At 43.1% G+C, this 18,915-nt stretch overlaps 1 protein-coding gene across 20 annotated transcripts in view; it reads right to left on the reverse strand.

The window, feature by feature from the left end:
• LOC110492417 (IQ motif and SEC7 domain-containing protein 1) overlaps window positions 1-18,915 on the reverse strand; it is a 248,227-nt gene that overhangs the window by 58,532 nt on the left and 170,780 nt on the right. For 2 of the 20 annotated variants that reach the window (XM_090203585.1, XM_021566723.3), the window contains exon 1: window positions 5,982-6,398. The exons of 14 other annotated variants lie outside the window; for them this stretch is intronic. In XM_090203585.1, the coding sequence (XP_090059711.1) occupies window positions 5,982-6,046 (65 nt within the window). In that variant the 5' untranslated portion in view covers window positions 6,047-6,398. Of the gene's footprint in view, window positions 1-5,981; window positions 6,399-13,391; window positions 13,553-15,379; window positions 15,730-18,915 lie in introns of those variants that run through there. 4 more of the 20 variants (XM_090203577.1, XM_090203582.1, XM_021566719.3 and 1 more) reach the window with 4 other exon arrangements.

Below are 18,915 nucleotides of genomic sequence, written 5' to 3' on the forward strand. Positions count from 1 at the left end.
TTCACGCCTTCGCGGAAAAGAGGAGTCACATCCACTGGGGTTCTGGGAATAGTGGACTGCTAATGACGTGCAGGCTGAAGGAGTTCCAGTTTCCTGACGACCTACTGAATTCTTCCACTGCTCTATCGATCGCTATCATCACTACATACTTCAGTCTGAATCTGCCATCATTGAAGTCCATCATTGAAGTCCTTTGTGGTGATGTTTGGGAGTTGTACAAAACAAAGTCAACAGCGATTGGATCATCTCTAACTAATCAGAGTATCAAAGCCAATGACGAATTCTCAAAACATCGCTTTCCCCACAGGTACTCTGGCTCTGGCCCAACCCCTCGGTTTCTGGTACCAATCAGACGATCCGATTGTGTCCGAATGCGTATGCATTCTGAAGGGTTGGGGAGGGAGTCAAATCGAGACTCAAATCCAATGTGTTCAAATGACATGAAAATAATGCTATTTTGCCACGCACATCAGTGGTGGGTTTGGCATTGAAAAACAGAAGCATATTCAGAAAAGTACCTCATACCTACAGTACGGTAAAATATGGTAGTAGATCTTTGATGTTATGGGGCCATTTTTCTTTCACTGGTCCTGGGGCCCATGTCAACGACATCGTGAACTTTGCCAAGTACCAGGACATTTTAGCCAAAAATCTGTTTGCCTCTGCCACGAGGCTGTCACTAGGCCACAAGTAGATCTTCCAGCACGACAATAACCCCAAGCACTAATCAAAATCCACAAAGAAATTGTTCATTGACCACAAAATCTCTCTCTCTGAAAATGTAACCGCATTGAAAACATGTGGGTTGAATTGAGGAGAGCAGATCATAAGAGCAGATCTGGAAAGATTCTGTATGGAGGAATGGTCTAAGATCCTCCTAATGTGTTCTCCAATCTCATAAAACATTTTAGACAAAAGGTTCAGTGTCGTTACCCTCGCAACAGGAGGGTGCTGGAGTATCCAAAACAGGGGGGGCAAGAATTTTGAACATTATCTTGAGATTCACTTTAATTACTTTGTAAATAAAATGTATTTCTCTGTGCAATTGTATTATCATAAAATAATATAATTCCATTTGTTTTAAACAATATAGCTCAGTATTGGTTTTATTTATTTTATAGTATTTTTTGCTCATCTTTGTCAAGACTATGTTGAGCTTGGTGTATGACAGAATGTCCTTCCTTTCCTCGTTTAGCCTTTTGTACTTCACTGGAATTAAGGAAAAAAGCTCACCAGACACCATAAGTCATGCTGTGGCATTAGAGCCCATAACCCCCACCCGTCACCCTAACCCTCACACCACAAACAGTGTCCCCTCTCCAGTAGAGTAGACCACCAGCACATGTTCTCCAAACACAACAAAAACAGATGTTTTCTCTCTCCACTGCCAGCCAGTGACGCAGAGAGCTCATAAATACAAACACAAACTGTGGTCCACAAAGACGCAGATGTGTAAAAACGTTTCGGAGGTCAAAGCTCAACAGACCACACAGAAACATGGCTATAAACAACATTCAAATTAGGGTCACAAATGTACTGGTAGTTTACCAAAGCTACCGGAATCTTCAGTCATTTTGGTAATTAACAGAAAATCTATGTCAATCTATCGTAACTTCGGTAATTTATACTTGAACTTTAAAAAATGTATTCATATATATACACTGAACAAAAATATAAATGCAACATGCAACAATTTCAAAGATTTTACTGAGTTACAGTTCATAAAAGGAAATCAGTCAATTGAAATATATTCCTTAGGCCCTAATCTATAGATTTCACATGACTGGGCAGGGCTGCAAACATGGGAGGGCATAGGCCAACCCACTTGGCAGTCAGGCCCAGGCCCAGCCAATCAGAATGAGTTTTTCTCCACAAAAGGGCTTTATTACAGACAGAAATACATTTCACAATTCCATATATTTTACATGTGATAAGGCCACACAGAGGGTAGGAAATAATTAGACACCTGTGATCACCTAAAGTACCCAAAAGGGCCATTAGATGTCTTGTGATAGATTACAAAAATCATTGAAAGATAACACAAGCCTAATTGAGATACATTTCTCCTTTCAGGTTCAATAATGAGAGCTAGTATACAGAAGCAGATTGGAATTTACAGTGTAGTACAGCTGGAAACTGGCTAGCTGAGCCGGCCAAGTTAACTGACGGGATCATTAGGAGAGTTTCCAGTAGACGTTATGTAGTTGACATCGGCCTCATCATAGTCGTGATTTTTACTACTTTAATTCTGACTTCTTAATTTTAACTGTCTCCTACTTTAGTTTCAGTGGCCGAGCTAGCAGGAGCGTTGGCACGCTGTCTAATGAATGAGGAATGACTGTCTAGACAGAACACCAGTCCCAGGACCAGTGTTTGCTTTTGTATTTATGAGTCACTGGCTGGCAGTGGAGAGAGAAAACATCTGTTTTTGTTGTGTTTGGAGAACATGTGCTGGTGGTCTACTCTACTGGAGAGGGGACACTGTTTGTGGTGTGAGGGTTAGGGTGACGGGTGGGGGTTATGGCCTCTAATGCCACAGCTCTAGGTTCATTGATTCAACTGAATGGTGTCGAGTGAGCTTTTTTCCTTAATTCCAGTGACCACGCAGTCTCTGGTGCAAACCTTCTTCTCATCTGCCTGCAGCACCATTGATACACACCACAATTCTGTTGCATCACGCAGTTGTACACCACCGCCAGCAGTCTGCACCGTTGACACCATGCAGGATGGGGCCATGGACTCATGCCGCTTACGCCAAATCCTAACTCTGCCATTAACATAACACAACAGGAACCGGGATTCGTTGAACCAGGCAATGTTTTTCCACTCCTCCATTGTCCAGGGTTGGTGATCGCGTGCCCACTGGAGCTGCTTCTTCATGTATATAGCTGATAGGAGTGGAACCCAGTGTTGTCATCTGCTGCAATAGCCCATCCGTGACAAGAACCGACGAATTGTACGTTCTGAGATGCCATTCTGCACACCAGTTATTTACCTGTTTGTGGCCCGCCTGTTAGCTTGCACCATTCTCCTTCAACCTCTCATCAACAAGCTGTTTTCTCCAACAGGACTGCCGCTGACTGGTTTTCTATTTGTCGCACCATTATCAGTGAACCCTCGACACTGTCATGCGTGAAAAGCCCAGGAGGTCGCCCGTTTCTGAGATACTGGATCCAGCGCGTCTGGCACCGACGATCATACCTCGCTCAAAGTCGCTTAGGTCACTTGTTTCACTCATTCTAAAGTTCAATCGAACAGTAACTGAATGCCTCAATGCCTGTCTGCCTGCTTTATATAGCAAGCCTGGCCCACGTGACTCACTGTCTGACTGCCTCGATTCCTTATTTTCCTTCTCTATGCTTTACTTCTCATTGTAAGTGAATGAGTCATTCCGCATCATGATTGATTTACTGATTAAAAACTATTATAGGGGATGATTTTTTATTTGACTTAAATTGTATTATTCAAAGAATATAAATTCTGTATTAAACTAAGAGCCTCAAAGGTATTCATGAGCACAGGACGGATGCAGTAAAGAACGGTCTCTTTTGAAAGAGATGGCTTGGTGGTGGTGCATCATCAACAGACCACTCACTCAATATGGCCGTCATCCACAAAGCACTCCCAATATAGGCTGCTACAGTACAGTCCTCACCCCACCAACGTACAGGCCCAGTCAGACCTGGTGCTGGACGCCTGCTGTCTGAGCCTGAGCCTGCCAGTTGTCATGTGTCTAGCGATGCTAACAACCAGACAGTCATTCTCTCAGTAATTCATAATTCAATTAGCCGCCGCACCACACTCCACACCTGCCCTTGACGATCCAGCCATAAGAGAACAGCCCCATCAGTCAGTCACAGCCAGTGACTCCACAGGAATGCCCTTCAACTCATGACAATGGGCAGAAATACAGCACACATACATTGTGTTACAGCCTGAATTTAAAATGGATTAAATGGAGATGTTTTGCCACTGGCCTACACACAATACCCTATAACTTCAAAGTGCATATATGTTTATGACATTTTTACTAATTAATTAAAAAGGAAAAGAGGAAATGTCTCGAGTCAATAACTATTCAACCCCCTTATTGCAAGCCTTAAGTTCAGGAGAAAAAATGTGCTTAATAAGTTGCATGGACTCACTCTGTGTGTAATAATTGTGTTTTACATGATTTTTGAATGAATACCTCACTTCTGTACCCCACACATACAATTATCTGTAAGGTCACTCAGTCGAGCAGTGAATTTCAAACACAGATTCAACCACAAAGACCAGGGAGGTTTTCCAACGCCTCTCAAAGAAGGTCACCTATTTGTAGACGAATATCCATTTGAGCATGGTGAAGTTATTATTACACTTTGGATGGTGTATCAATACACCCAGCCATTTCAAAGATACAGGCGTCCTTCCTAATTCAGTTGCCGAAGAGGAAGGAAACTGCTCAGGAATTTCATGAGGCCAATGGTGACTTTAAAACAGTTAGATGGCTGTGGTAGGAGAAAATTGAAAACGGATCAACAACATTGCAGTTACTCCACAATACTAACCTAATTGACAGAGTGAAAAGAAGGAAGCCTGTAAAGAATAAAAATACTCCAAAATATGTATCCTGTATGCAACAAGGCACTAAAGTAATAATGCAGAAAGGCAATAATGCAGAAAGTGGCAAAGCAATTCGCTTTTGGTCCTGAATACAGGTTTGGGGCAAATCCAATAAAACACATTACTGAGTACCACTCTCCATATTTTCATGCATAATGGTTATGGGTATGCTTGTAATCGTTTAGGACTGGGGAATTTTTCAGGATAAAAAAAACAAAATGAAGCTAAGCACAGATAAAATCCTAGAGGAAAACCTGATTCAGTCTACTTCCCACCAGACACTGGGAGATGAATTCACCTTTCAGCAGGACAATAACCTAAAACACAAGGCCAAATCTACACTGAAGTTGCTTACCAAGAAGACAGTGAATGTTCCTGAGTGGACTAGTTACATATTTGACTTGAAACTACTTGAAAATCTATGTCAAGACCTGGAAATAGTTGTCTAGCAATGATCAACAACCAATTTGACAGAGCTTGAAGAATTCTGAAAATAATAAAATGGGCAAATGTTGCACAACCAGGTGTGGAAAGCTCTTAGAGACTTACCCAGAAAGAATCACACCTGTAATCGCTGCCAAAGGTGCTTCTACAAAGTATTGACTAAGGGGTGTGAATAATTGAATTAGATATTTCTGTATTTCAATAAATTTGCAAACATTTCTAAAAACTTGCTTTCACTTCGTCATTATGGGGTATTGTGTGTAGATGGGTGAGAAAAAAACATACATTTAATCTATTTTAAATGCAGGCTGTAATAACATTTGTATGAATACTTTCTGAAGGCCCTGTACATGTCAGTTAGACTGACACTATACTGTAGCAGTATTGATGTATCACATTCTGTAAAGCTGCAAACAATCTATTCAGTTATGCAAAGAGGCCAAGTGAAAATCGCCTATTTTGATAAAAGAAGAGGTGATATCGAAATGGCACACCCCACACCTATGCAATTCTATTAAGTTGGAGCACAGAATTCATTATCGTAAACCTAATATCACAACTGTAAGATAACTACTGTCATCTACCCTGGCTCATGTAATGTGGATATGCTATGCACGTCACTAGAAAAGCACTATGTTAAGAACGTGAGACACATATCAAAGCATGCATACAGAGATTGTGTTGCACAAACAAAAGCACGCAGACACACACACACACAAAAACACATTTCTGTTTAAGAAACATTGTGCCTGATCCCTTGTCATACTAGCCTTGTCTAACCTTACCCGATGACAAACAGATCAGGAGAAAATATATGCACGCACTCGCGCACGCATGCACGCACTCGCGCACGCATGCACTCACTCACTCACTCACTCACTCACTCACTCACTCACTCACTCACTCACTCACACTATACCACCCTGCCTTACCAGCTGTCCAGCTCCAGCTCCAGTAAGGACTGGGTCTTCTCTGAGTTACAGTGCAAACACCACATGCTAGCTAGCAGTCACAAGACGAGGTGCTCCAAGCATTACCAGCCATCTCTCCCTGTTACTGCCTATGGATCCCTCTCAGATGGGACACAGTGCCATCGCCTAGCCCTCTAGGTATAGCACTGCATTAGCAGCATACAGTACACTCCCATTGCTTTGCCTTCTCAAGGCAGTTCCCTATGGATGTATGGCAGGCAGGCGGGCTAGGAGTGATTGCTAGGTGGCAGAGGCAGTCAGTATGGCTACTGACAGACGAATGGAGGAATCTTTCACTCACTCTTTCCTTCCCCCCCCTCTCTCTCTCTGTCCTCAGCTCTTCAGGCTGGCAGGAGTGTGTGTGAGGTGGAAGTGGGGGCTGGTGGGTGGAGACGCTGGACTGTTAGCAGTATGGATGGAGGCGGGAGCAGGGAAGGGGGTGTGTGTTATGTAGCTAGGGAGAGGAAAGGGGAAGGAATTCCTCTAGTAGAACGCTGAGGGGGGAATACAAATGACCGACCAACAAAGATAAAATAAAGTCATGCTATCTGAGGGAGGGGAAAAAACATGAGAGGAAGGGATGTAAGGAGAGGGAAGCGAGCCACGAAGGGCACACAGAGAGAGAGTGAGGGGGGGGAGAGAGAGAGAGAGAGAGAGAGAGAGAGAGAGAGAGGGGGGGGGGGGGCGAGAGAGGAGAGCAAGAGGGGGGGAATGAGAGAGAGAGGTAGAAGCACCTGTATTAATATAGTCTTTCAGGGTCCAGCACTGAATGTTTGCATATAAACAATGAGGAAAAATAGGAAGAGAGAAAGATCTTTCTTAGTATGAATTTAGAGGCTCCTCCTCTCCCTCCCTCCATATCTCTAATGCAATCCCAAAGGATATAAGAGCTACTGTAGAGTCCTCCTGCCTTTCTGTATCGGTATAGCCTCTTAGTTTCTCTATTCCTCTCTCATCACCGATTCTTTTCACTTTCCCATTTCAAGATGTCCCTCCCACATTCTCTGTAGTGTCTGTATTCAGCTCTTTCAAGCTCTGTCATGGATGGAAGATAATGAAGCAGCACATAGAATGTCTCCCATTGCACCATAATGGACTGAGTGTGTCAGTCAGGCATGAGCTCCAGTAGATACCCTTGCCTGCGATGGTGCTGTGCTCTCTAGGCTCCTTAAGGTTGACAGGACAGGGCCCGAGAACAATTAACCCAGTAAGAGAGGGGATTGGAGTATGGGGGGAACAAGGCCAAACTGCCCCCCAGTCAGGGGTATTTTGGGGGGATAATGACAACAGGCACCAGAAATATGGGGAAAATGGTTCCCAGATGAGTCGGGTTTACTGGGGACACCAATCACTGATGTGCTCGTCTCAGGAGGAAGGTGGTGATTTCCTCTAATTACAAGCCTGGACCCTGGGCTTCCCCGGGGAGAGAATTATTGCTTCCTTTGGCCCCTTTTCATCTGGGACTTCAAACGGAAGATTGAGAGAGAAACAGAAAGAGGGAGAGACACAGAGAAAGATAAATAGAAAGAAGCTCACAAGGAAAAAATGTGCATTTTTTTACCATGTGTGTCTGTGAGCCTAGCTGAGTGGCGGGTGGGAAACATAATGGTTATAGAGACAGCAGATGGCTGTGCTGCTGCAGGAAGAGGAGGGCAGACTGACTAAGGAGCAATTTCAGACGCAGCAGAGACCCAGACCCGTAGTGCTGCTGTAGCCCCACAGCTGACAACACATTGTACAGCAGCAGACACCCAACTCGATTGACAGGAATGACCTGTCACGCAGTCTTTCCATTGTTTAGAAGCCATGTTTAGTTACGACCGACAGTAAACAAAACGCCCACACCAAGAAGAAAAACGCTATCAAAAACCCACAACTTCTTAAACGGCTTTCAATCTATTTTACAGGCTCATTACGTTGTAATTCAGACGTGTTAGTAAACCCAAGGCGAGAGCGTCTAAGCGTTCGCCGGTATTTTGAAATTAGTCCAGAATATTATCAAAGCCCCTCGGGCTGCAGCGGCAGTCAATACTTTCATCACAAGAGATACTAAATAAATAAACACAATCCATGCTGACATTCGTTTGGAAGGGAGATTTGAATTGATATGAGGGGAGGATTTCATTACGGTCTGGTGATCCAGTGGTGAGATGGACAGCTACATTATCAGAGCCACTTAGATTTGTTAGGAATGATTACGGGTCTGGAGAATATCACTTGATTTCATATGGTCGATTAACACTTTTGGGGAGTGAGTTTAATATGCAAGGACAAGCATACGGCCTCAAGCAAGCGGAACTTTTGGTAATATCTGTATAAGATCAGGACTGGCTCAGTGTGGCTCAAGTTCAACATTATTGGAACCATTTATGTAGGACCTCAATTGAAAACATTGATAAGCAGTTTGTCACGTAGAGCAGGCCAGAAGGCTATACTGGAGAACCTGACCTCTATCACGTAGAGCAGGCCAGAAGGCTATACTGGAGAACCTGACCTCTATCACGTAGAGCAGGCCAGAAGGCTATACTGGAGAACCTGACCTCTATCACGTAGAGCAGGCCAGAAGGCTATACTGGAGAACCTGACCTCTATCACGTAGAGCAGGCCAGAAGGCTATACTGGAGAACCTGACCTCTATCACGTAGAGCAGGCCAGAAGGCTATACTGGAGAACCTGACCTCTATCACGTAGAGCAGGCCAGAAGGCTATACTGGAGAACCTGACCTATATCACGTAGAGCAGGCCAGAAGGCTATACTGGAGAACCTGACCTCTATCAAAATAAAAAGATGGCGGAGCCGCAAAAGTTATTCTGTGCTTCAGGGTGTTTATTTACATAGTGACTCCAGAACAAAAACAACAGTACTGCCATCAAACATATACCTTGTGAGCCAGCTTAAAAAACAACAACTAAAAAAAACAATGCTACCCCATCCACAGCTCAATCCAAAATGCCTCTCCATGAACTGAAAGAGAGGCTCCTTTTGTAGTGCTAGCCCCTCCCCTCAGAACAATTAACAACAATTAATTAAGCTATTACCTAGTCAAACCTACATTTTCCATTTAACTAAACATACTAAAGTATATACATTGCAACATGTTTTTTAAACAATATCACCACATAACATTTACAAAATGACATCACTACGGTGTCTTTTAATATGACCATTTACATTAATGAGCCATTTGGGACAGGCACTACAAAGTCAGCCCGATTCCCTTTGCTCAGGTCCTTATCCAGCATACCCGGAAGCTACAGAGATAGAGAGACGAACACAACAAACAAACAAAGCGCTCATCCACAACATAGATAAGTATAATGCATATTACTTATATTACAAATGAACACTGACAAGTGTGAAATGTATGTACTAAGACAGAAGTTAATTTGTGTGTCGACCCACATTGTTAACTTAACTTATAACGGAGCAGGGAGGAGTGATGAATGTGTGCGTGCGTTAAAGAACCAAATGCTGCCCGCGGCCAGTGACAGACTTCTACGTCACACAGTTCAAAGAATGACAGCACTATCTAAAAATGAAGAATGCAAAATGCAATTTCAATTTACCCCCCCCCCCCCCCCCCCGAGATCATGGTGTTTGACAAGGATCGATACCTATAACCTCTATTATTTCTAGTTTATATTAATGATCTGCATCAAAACTACCTTTTCAAATATTTCTTGCTGATGATACAAGTGTGTTCTTCCTCACAGCAATGTCAACTATCTCACTGAATAAACTGCTGAACACATCCAAGCACTGTTAAAACTGAGTACAAGGAAAGTGAACAAATACGTATTGACTTTAAACACTGAACAAACCCTCTGTCTACCTCCTGCTCCATCTCTCTCTTGCTCTGTGTGTATATGTCGGAAAACCTTCTATATCCCCTCTGCCCCTCTCCAAGCGTCTGCACAGCTCTCTCCATGGGAATGATGTCATGGTTGGGAATTCCAACAGGGGGCCCTGTCTGTGCTCATAAAAAACCCTCGTCTCCCCAGCTCACTGCACATGGCCTGACTGAATTACAGCTCCCAGTCCATCACCCTCTCCTGGCCTTGGCAAGAATAGCGGGTCTGGGACATCACTACTTTATGGCATATTTTGTCTGAAAGGTTAGTAGCTTCACAGACCATTTCCATATTTCAGTCTAGCACTTCACGAATAATACTGAGTTATGAATGCCTTACATTCAGAAAATTTTTGAAAATGAAAACGGGAAACGGCACCTAGCTACAGTACTGTAGATTCCTGAGACCTCCAGTGTTTTTCCATTGAAGCGATAGCTACAGTGCCTTGCGAAAGTATTCGGCCCCCTTGAACTTTGCGACCTTTTGCCACATTTCAGGCTTCAAACATAAAGATATAAAACTGTATTTTTTTGTGAAGAATCAACAACAAGTGGGACACAATCATGAAGTGGAACGACATTTATTGGATATTTCAAACTTTTTTAACAAATCAAAAACTGAAAAATTGGGCGTGCAAAATTATTCAGCCCCCTTAAGTTAATACTTTGTAGCGCCACCTTTTACTGCGATTACAGCTGTAAGTCGCTTGGGGTATGTCTCTATCAGTTTTGCACATCGAGAGACTGACATTTTTTCCCATTCCTCCTTGCAAAACAGTTCGAGCTCAGTGAGGTTTGATGGAGAGCATTTGTGAACAGCACTTTTCAGTTCTTTCCACAGATTCTCAATTGGATTCAGGTCTGGACTTTGACTTGGCCATTCTAACACCTGGATATGTTTATTTTTGAACCATTCCATTGTAGATTTTGCTTTATGTTTTGGATCATTGTCTTGTTGGAAGACAAATCTCCGTCCCAGTCTCAGGTCTTTTGCAGACTCCATCAGGTTTTCTTCCAGAATGGTCCTGTATTTGGCTCCATCCATCTTCCCATCAATTTTAACCATCTTCCCTGTCCCTGCTGAAGAAAAGCAGGCCCAAACCATGATGCTGCCACCACCATGTTTGACAGTGGGGATGGTGTGTTCAGCTGTGTTGCTTTTACGCCAAACATAACGTTTTGCATTGTTGCCAAAAAGTTCAATTTTGGTTTCATCTGACCAGAGCACCTTCTTCCACATGTTTGGTGTGTCTCCCAGGTGGCTTGTGGCAAACTTTAAACAACACTTTTTATGGATATCTTTAAGAAATGGCTTTCTTCTTGCCACTCTTCCATAAAGGCCAGATTTGTGCAATATACGACTGATTGTTGTCCTATGGACAGAGTCTCCCACCTCAGCTGTAGATCTCTGCAGTTCATCCAGAGTGATCATGGGCCTCTTGGCTGCATCTCTGATCAGTCTTCTCCTTGTATGAGCTGAAAGTTTAGAGGGACGGCCAGGTCTTGGTAGATTTGCAGTGGTCTTATACTCCTTCCATTTCAATATTATCGCTCGCACAGTGCTCCTTGGGATGTTTAAAGCTTGGGAAATATTTTTGTATCCAAATCCGGCTTTAAACTTCTTCACAACAGTATCTCGGACCTGCCTGGTGTGCTCCTTGTTCTTCATGATGCTCTCTGCGCTTTTAACGGACCTCTGAGACTATCACAGTGCAGGTGCATTTATACGGAGACTTGATTACACACAGGTGGATTGTATTTATCATCATTAGTCATTTAGGTCAACATTGGATCATTCAGAGATCCTCACTGAACTTCTGGAGAGTGTTTGCTGCACTGAAAGTAAAGGGGCTGAATAATTTTGAACGCCCAATTTTTCAGTTTTTGATTTGTTAAAAAAGTTTGAAATATCCAATAAATGTCGTTCCACTTCATGATTGTGTCCCACTTGTTGTTGATTCTTCACAAAAAAATAGTTTTATATCTTTATGTTTGAAGCCTGAAATGTGGCAAAAGGTTGCAAAGTTCAAGGGGGCCGAATACTTTCGCAAGGCACTGTAGTTTCCTGGAGACCCACTCACAGAGATTGTATTGTATACAAAAGAGTTGTGCTGCACTACTCTGTCTACATTATGTCTTGCACCATTTCTCAGATCTGCGTTCTTGGGAGGCCAAGCCAAAGCCAGTGAGCACTGCACCAGAAAAACTGATAAAAATCAGACTATCTGCCCGGTCTGGAAGCAATTAGCTTGGTGATGTCATTGTTTGATACGGCAGCGTTTTAACAGAAGTAGGGGCCCGGGATATTTGGAGTGAATTGTTAGGAACTTGTTCAAAGTAAGAAACAAACACATTTTTCTGGGGAATAAAGGATTCCTGTGTCTAATCGGGAGCTGGAAGCAGATGTATAAATAGGTTGGACTGACAGTAATGAAAGGATATGCAGCGTTTCTCATCAAATCCCATCCTGGCTGGCAGCGATGCCAGAACAGATGTGTTACCTCTGGATCTTCAGGGAACCATCAGACACCAGCTAGTGATGTCTGAAGGGCCTGTCTTAAAAACATGTCTCTACATCCATTAGTAATGCCTGAACTCTACATTTAGAATAGGGAAGTGTGGCAGTCATGTTGTACGGTACCAAAGAATAGGGACAATATATTGTATGTGACAGTAAGCAAAATAGACGGGCTGCTTCTCCTCCTCCTGTTTCTCGCTGCAGCAAAATAGCAGTTTGATTGCATCAATTAAGAAGGCAAATAATTTGTTTAATTGGCCGCCAGCAGCACTAAGGTTATTCTTATTTTGCACACAACCAATTATGCAGAAAGGGCTGCTACGCCGAGCTCTCTATTGATGATCTCCCAACCTCTACTGTGCTGCTCACCACATTCACTGTGGCAGAAGATAGTAGAGTTAAATGGACAAGAATGGAAAGGCGACACAATTCAAAATAAGTCAAGTCTACCATGCAATCCTAGGCCTGTGTGTTTGTACATGAGTTCTATTTTTACTGCAACCATTTTGTTAGTAGAAAAAAAGAGACCCTATTTTTCCTGTTATTGCGAAAAAATGCAGCCGTGTAAAGTGGAGCTTTGTTTGTCTGTGCATAAATGTTTACCCTCCAGTCCTCTTTACCATATTTCTCTGTGTTCTCTCTAAGCCCCACCCCTGAACAAAACCACACTACAACACAGTGCTGCCATGCTAAAAACAGAGCCATGTGAGATCAGAGGTGACACACTACACTATGGTAAACACACTGTCAGAGAAATGAACAACACACCACTGCCTCTACCCACAGAGAACTGGTACTGTGGTACAATACCTCCCACTGTAGACTGTGGTGCTGTTGTTCTGTACATTACAATGACAGATTACAATCCTCTGGTAATGCCACATTTTGCAACAAAATGACTAGTAGAATATTGGCTTTCTCTAATGCTCAGTGATGTTATTACACTGCAACGGGCCTACTTGGAGGGCAAAACAAGGATATATGACACAATACTAGTATTACCTTTCCTTTCCAGTTAGAGTATCCCTCATGATCGGCCATGACATACAGCACTGTGCTCAGATTACCAACTGTGAGTGACCACTGAGAATATAAATACACAAGATGGCAGCTGGAGTGCATGTCATGGCTTTGCCTCCGACCACTGAAACAGGCTAAATAAGGATTGGGGTGTAGTAATCTGATCTCAGATCTGTGGTTAAGGGCTAGTGACACAGAGTGCATGACACAGCTGTCCCATAGATAGACACACAGGTCCTGCAGTGTGCCTCTACCCTCCAGATTGATAGGGCCATCTGCTGGCCAGAACTGACATTGGAGTCATATCTGTTATCTCTATAAACAGTCACACATAGCGACCCTGAGGGAGAGCTGAGCTATGACCATGATGTCATAAGACAATGAGGTCAGCCATCTCAGTGACCATGGAGTGAGTAGGAGAGAAAATGGGGTCAAGAGGCGAGACAGTTATTGAACGATTCAAGGGATGGAAAAAGAGACTGACCACCATGTCATGTTGAGGTGGTCAATTGATATGACCGCTTATGATTCACAGAATGCATGATGTTTACTTATGTTGAATTTAATCAAAACATAAAATACCAAACATGCAGGCCAAACAAGTCTCATCATATTTTCTGGGACTGGAAAATAGAAGTTCTGTTACGTCTGTCGTTGAATGAATGAATGAAACCAAAGCGCAGCATGGGAAAGTGTTCATGATATTTAATACTGAAACACCGACAAAACAACAAAATATAAAGGAACGTAAAGTTCTGCAGGGCTATACAGCTACTGTGCAAAAACAACATCCCACAAACTCAGGTGGAAAACAGGCCGTCTAAGTATGATTCCCAATCAGAGACAACGATAGACAGATCCCCCTGATTGGGAACCATACCCAGCCAGCAAAGAAATAGAAAACTAGAATGCCCACCCAAATCACACCCTGACCTAACCAAATAGAGAAATAAACAGGCTCTCTAAGGTCAGGGTGTGACAAGTAGTCAGTTGCATTACTGCATCTCACAACAAAAGGTGATGTAAAAAAAACAGCATCAAAAGGAACCAACATTTGCTGTAAATTTCAAACACATTTCTACAGGAAAAAAACAGAACTTCTCGACTTCCCTTTCGCAGCCAAACACTGTGGGAGCCCTTTGAACCAAACAACAGCTCTGTGCTGACATCTACTTGCTGGTCTAACGACACCATGGTGACCAATCCATCATCAGTCAGACTTCCAGTCTGTAAACCGGAGGCCAAACGTTGTAAAAGACGCCTCCCTCGCCTCTCCTTCCTTTCTCTGGCTCCAAAATTGATTTTCAATGGCTTTGATACATTGGTGGGTAAAAACTGTCTGCTTCTGACGGTTGCAAAAATAGTTTGAAACCTGATCATCTATATTCCAGACGTAAGCTGTGTGAGTGAAATGCTCTTAATATAATAACTGGCCTGTTTGTTTTGGGCGATTGACAAGTACATCTGTCTATTAAATCAAATCAGACACACAAGAGCAAAGTGAAATCTAATGATGGTGTTGATTTAACAAATTGACTGTACGGATCACAATAGCATCTGTTGCCAGTTGAATTAGTTTGCATTATTGGTCAGTCGTATCAGAGATCAGACAAACTTTCTGTGAAAAATACACTATTTTTGTAAGGATGTACGTACGACAAGGAGGTTGAATAGAGTAAGCGAGAAAGAGAGGGAGAACGAGAAGCAGAGAAAGAACTAAGGGGGGGCAGTGGGGTGAAAGGGTCAAAACAACACCTCAACAACAAATCCTCTTCATCCCTCCTCCCCACTCTCTGACATCCGCCTAACCCCCTCACATTCCCCCCTCCCTCACTCACCTCCCCAACCACATCCAGCTAATCACTTCTCCAGACAAGACGTTCCCTCTGTGTCGTGTCCTGTTCTCCCTCTCTCTATAGTCTGCTCTCTCAGCCCTGGGGTTCTGCTGGAGGCCTGCTAGATCTACTTACCTACTGTGTGCTCCCTTGCCCTCGTATGTCCTGGCCTGGTAGTACCCGCTGTATCTCTGTGGCATCCGAGCCCCACGGCCAGAGACACTGGTGCTATTGAGCCCAAGAGGAGCACCTCCCTGCCCTGCCGTCTGCACTGGCGCTGCCCATTGTTTGAGTTGGCACGGGGCATAAAGTAAGCCTTTCTCTTGCTGCCTGCCGCATCGTACATTTTCCATTTTTGATTAGGGACAGAAAAAACAAGGTCTGCCCTGTGGCGAGGCTAGGCGATGTGTCAAGCTGTCAAATTGCCAAATAATATATATTATATACTGGGTGGTTTGAGCCCTGAATGCTGATTGGCTGACAGCTGTGCTATATGAGACCGTATACCACGGGTATGATAAAACATGTATTTTTACTGCTCTAATTACGTTGGAAACCAGTTTATAATAGCAATAAAGCTTTATGGTATATTGCCAATATACCACGGCTAAGGGCTGTGTCTAGGCCATCTGCGTTGTGTCTCGCCTATGAACAGTCCTTAGCCGTGGTATATTGGCCATATACCACACCTCCTCGGGCCTTGTTGCTTAATTATACCATCTTCATTTTGAGAAAGAAACACACACAGAAGTTGCAGACTGTTTGAAACTCGCACACAGGCAAAGGTTGAGACTATGAGAGCTGTGCTGAATAACTTTCTGTGCTCCTTCTGAAACGGAGAAGACTGATGATTTTTCACATTAACGACCTTCTCATTTGGCCGTTGACAGTAGTACAATAATTCATTTCACATAAAGTTGTTTTAGGCAAAAGTGCTCTGTACTAAATGATTAAGGCCAGCTGTGGGAGTGACAGCAGCCACGGGGCTAGTCGAGATAATAACCGAGAAGGTGATTAGCACTGAGTGACATCATCACCTAAGAGATCTGCTACAGATGGAGAGTTAAGCTATGGATTTAACAGGAGGAAATTAATGTCAGGCAAATGGTGGGAAGGCTGAGATAAGGAACACCATATCACTGTGATTTGAGAGGTACAGTCGATCTCACCTTGAGAAGAAGGGGAAGGGCTCTTTTTATCTTCCATAAAATATTAACCTCACTTGCCAAGCTTCTAGATTCTCCTATAGTGATGTCAGACACCGTTGTTAAGAGGCTCACACAACAGTGAGGCCACAGAAGTATTCTGATTCTAATCTATGAGTAGGGATCCTAAAAGGTGTGTCCAGTAGGTCCTCATATAATGATACTGTAAAAAAAAACAAGAGTAGCATGAACATAAAATATAGGCCTAAAGACAGGCCTCTATTGGACAGCCAGATAGCTACAGTTTGTCCGCTAAAAGCATTGTGGTGGATTTCGGGGAAACTGCAGCGTCAGGCCCTCAAATTTTGTTAACTGAAGGAAATCCTAACCGGTTTTTAACCTCCTCTTTTCCAAAACTCTGCAAATCCGAGCGGAAAACAACAACTAAGTCCAAACCCCTGTCACAGAATGTACCTGAAAACTGTCAGCCTATCAGTTTACTGGTGACGGTAACCTGGGAAGTTTGAGCTTTTTTTCAACTGCAACGGGACCCGGATCATTAGTATTTAAATATTAATTAAAAGGTTTGCTTGAAAGCATCTCAAAAATGAAGGGGAAATTAGGAGATACATTATTCATGTCCTGAAATACCTCCATTTGTAAAGCCTTGGCTTTGTTGTAGCTAGCAGTGGACACATTATACTGTAGGTCACTGTGTAAAACATGGAAACAATGTGTCCTTTGAAAAAACATATTCATGGGCAACTAAGATTTAACCAGTCATACTGTCTTTAATTTCTGCTTTTACTAAATGTTCTTATGCTCTGTGAAAATGAGAAGCTAAGCCAACTTGTCTTCAGGTCACGAGTGTTGAGAAATATGTTCATGTCCTCAACACATTCCAGTGGAACCAGACATCCCGTGTGTACAAATTCCATTCATACTTCATTTCCAGCAAGTCAGCACATCTACTGTCACTCCATATTCATAAAACCCCCTCCAAGCTGACAGGAAGGAAGGAACAGAGACTTTTTACGAATGTGAGAACTTCATCTCATGACCCGAGCCACGGGCAAGGAGAGGCAATGTATATCATAAATGAATTATACAGCACCAAGTTTTATGTTTCAGTCGCTGCTTTTGATAAGGTTTGAGATGGTGCTAAATTATTTACTAGAGACTGAGTATGTACTATAGAACACATGGATTCCTCTACCATTTTCAATGACAAATGACCCGACACACTTAATTTGTTTTGTGTCCATTAAATCCATACAGAACCAAAATCTCCTGGACCTCATCTAACATCCTTTTGAAAGCCAATAGGGATAGAATCCCTTGTTCGGAATGGAGCGAGAATATTTTTCTTTCATTTATTACATTTATTTGGCAGGGACACTGTACAACAAAACATACATCTCAGAGTATGGGAAGTGATGCGTTGCACCAGATTTAGCTGAGAAAAAAAATAATTGCTGGATACACAACATTCACACACCCACAAGACATCAACATCAACACAAAGCTCCAAACCCAATTAGGCCCTGCAGAATGAGGGGAAAGAATCAGTCATTACTGAGACATGTATTACAACCAGAGAGCCAATCTCTCCAGTGTCTTGGCCTTATCCTGGCCACTGTGATATACACTGAGTATACCAAACATTAAGAACACTTGCTTTTACATGACATAGAAGGTGAATCCAGGTGAAAGCTATGCTCCCTTATTGGTGTCACTTATTAAATGCACTTCAAATCAGTGTGGATGAATGGGAAGAGACAGGATAAAGAAGGATTTTTAAGTCTTGATATACATGGATTGTGTATGTGTGCCATTCAGAGGGTGAAGGGTCAAGACAAAAGATGAAGTGCCAGTTTGAACGGGGTATGGTAGTAGGTGCCAAGCGCAGCGGTTTTTGTCAAGAACTGCAACGCTGCTGGGTTTTTCACGCTCAACAGTTTCCCATGTGTATCAAGAATGGTCAACCACCCAAAGTACATCAGCACACTTGACAACTTTGGGAAGCATTGGAGTCAACATCCCTGTGGAACGCTTGACACCTTGTAGTCCAAGACCCCAGGAATTGAGGCTGTTCTGAGGGCAAAAGGGTGGGGTGCCACTAGAAAGGTGTTCCAAATCTTTTGTTCACTCAGTGTTTGCTCCATAAGGCTAGTGTCTTATTGACTGCCTGCACAGTCCTGGTCTCTGTGAATTACTCATTAGAAGCCCTCAGGCCCAGCTCTCCCAGCTTGCACGATAAAACACTGGTCATTCCAAGGGTAGTGAGCCTCAACCGCAGTCTGAATGACACCAGACCAGTCAGGGGATGCACAGTTGGAGGAACTGAGGGATCCGTGAGAGAATATGAGAGAGGGGGATGGATTTCACTCCTGTGTCTCTCTGTTTGGATCCTATAAATGGAGATGTGTAGGTATGGGTGGAGTACAGTGAATGAATTGAATCATAAGAGACTGGTTGATGATTTTAAATTAGCTTACAGTTAAAGTGGCTACCACTGTAAAACCC

Source organism: Oncorhynchus mykiss, chromosome 16 (genome assembly GCF_057628025.1).
Source record: "Oncorhynchus mykiss isolate SJ-2025 chromosome 16, ASM5762802v1, whole genome shotgun sequence".
Taxonomy (NCBI): domain Eukaryota; kingdom Metazoa; phylum Chordata; class Actinopteri; order Salmoniformes; family Salmonidae; genus Oncorhynchus; species Oncorhynchus mykiss.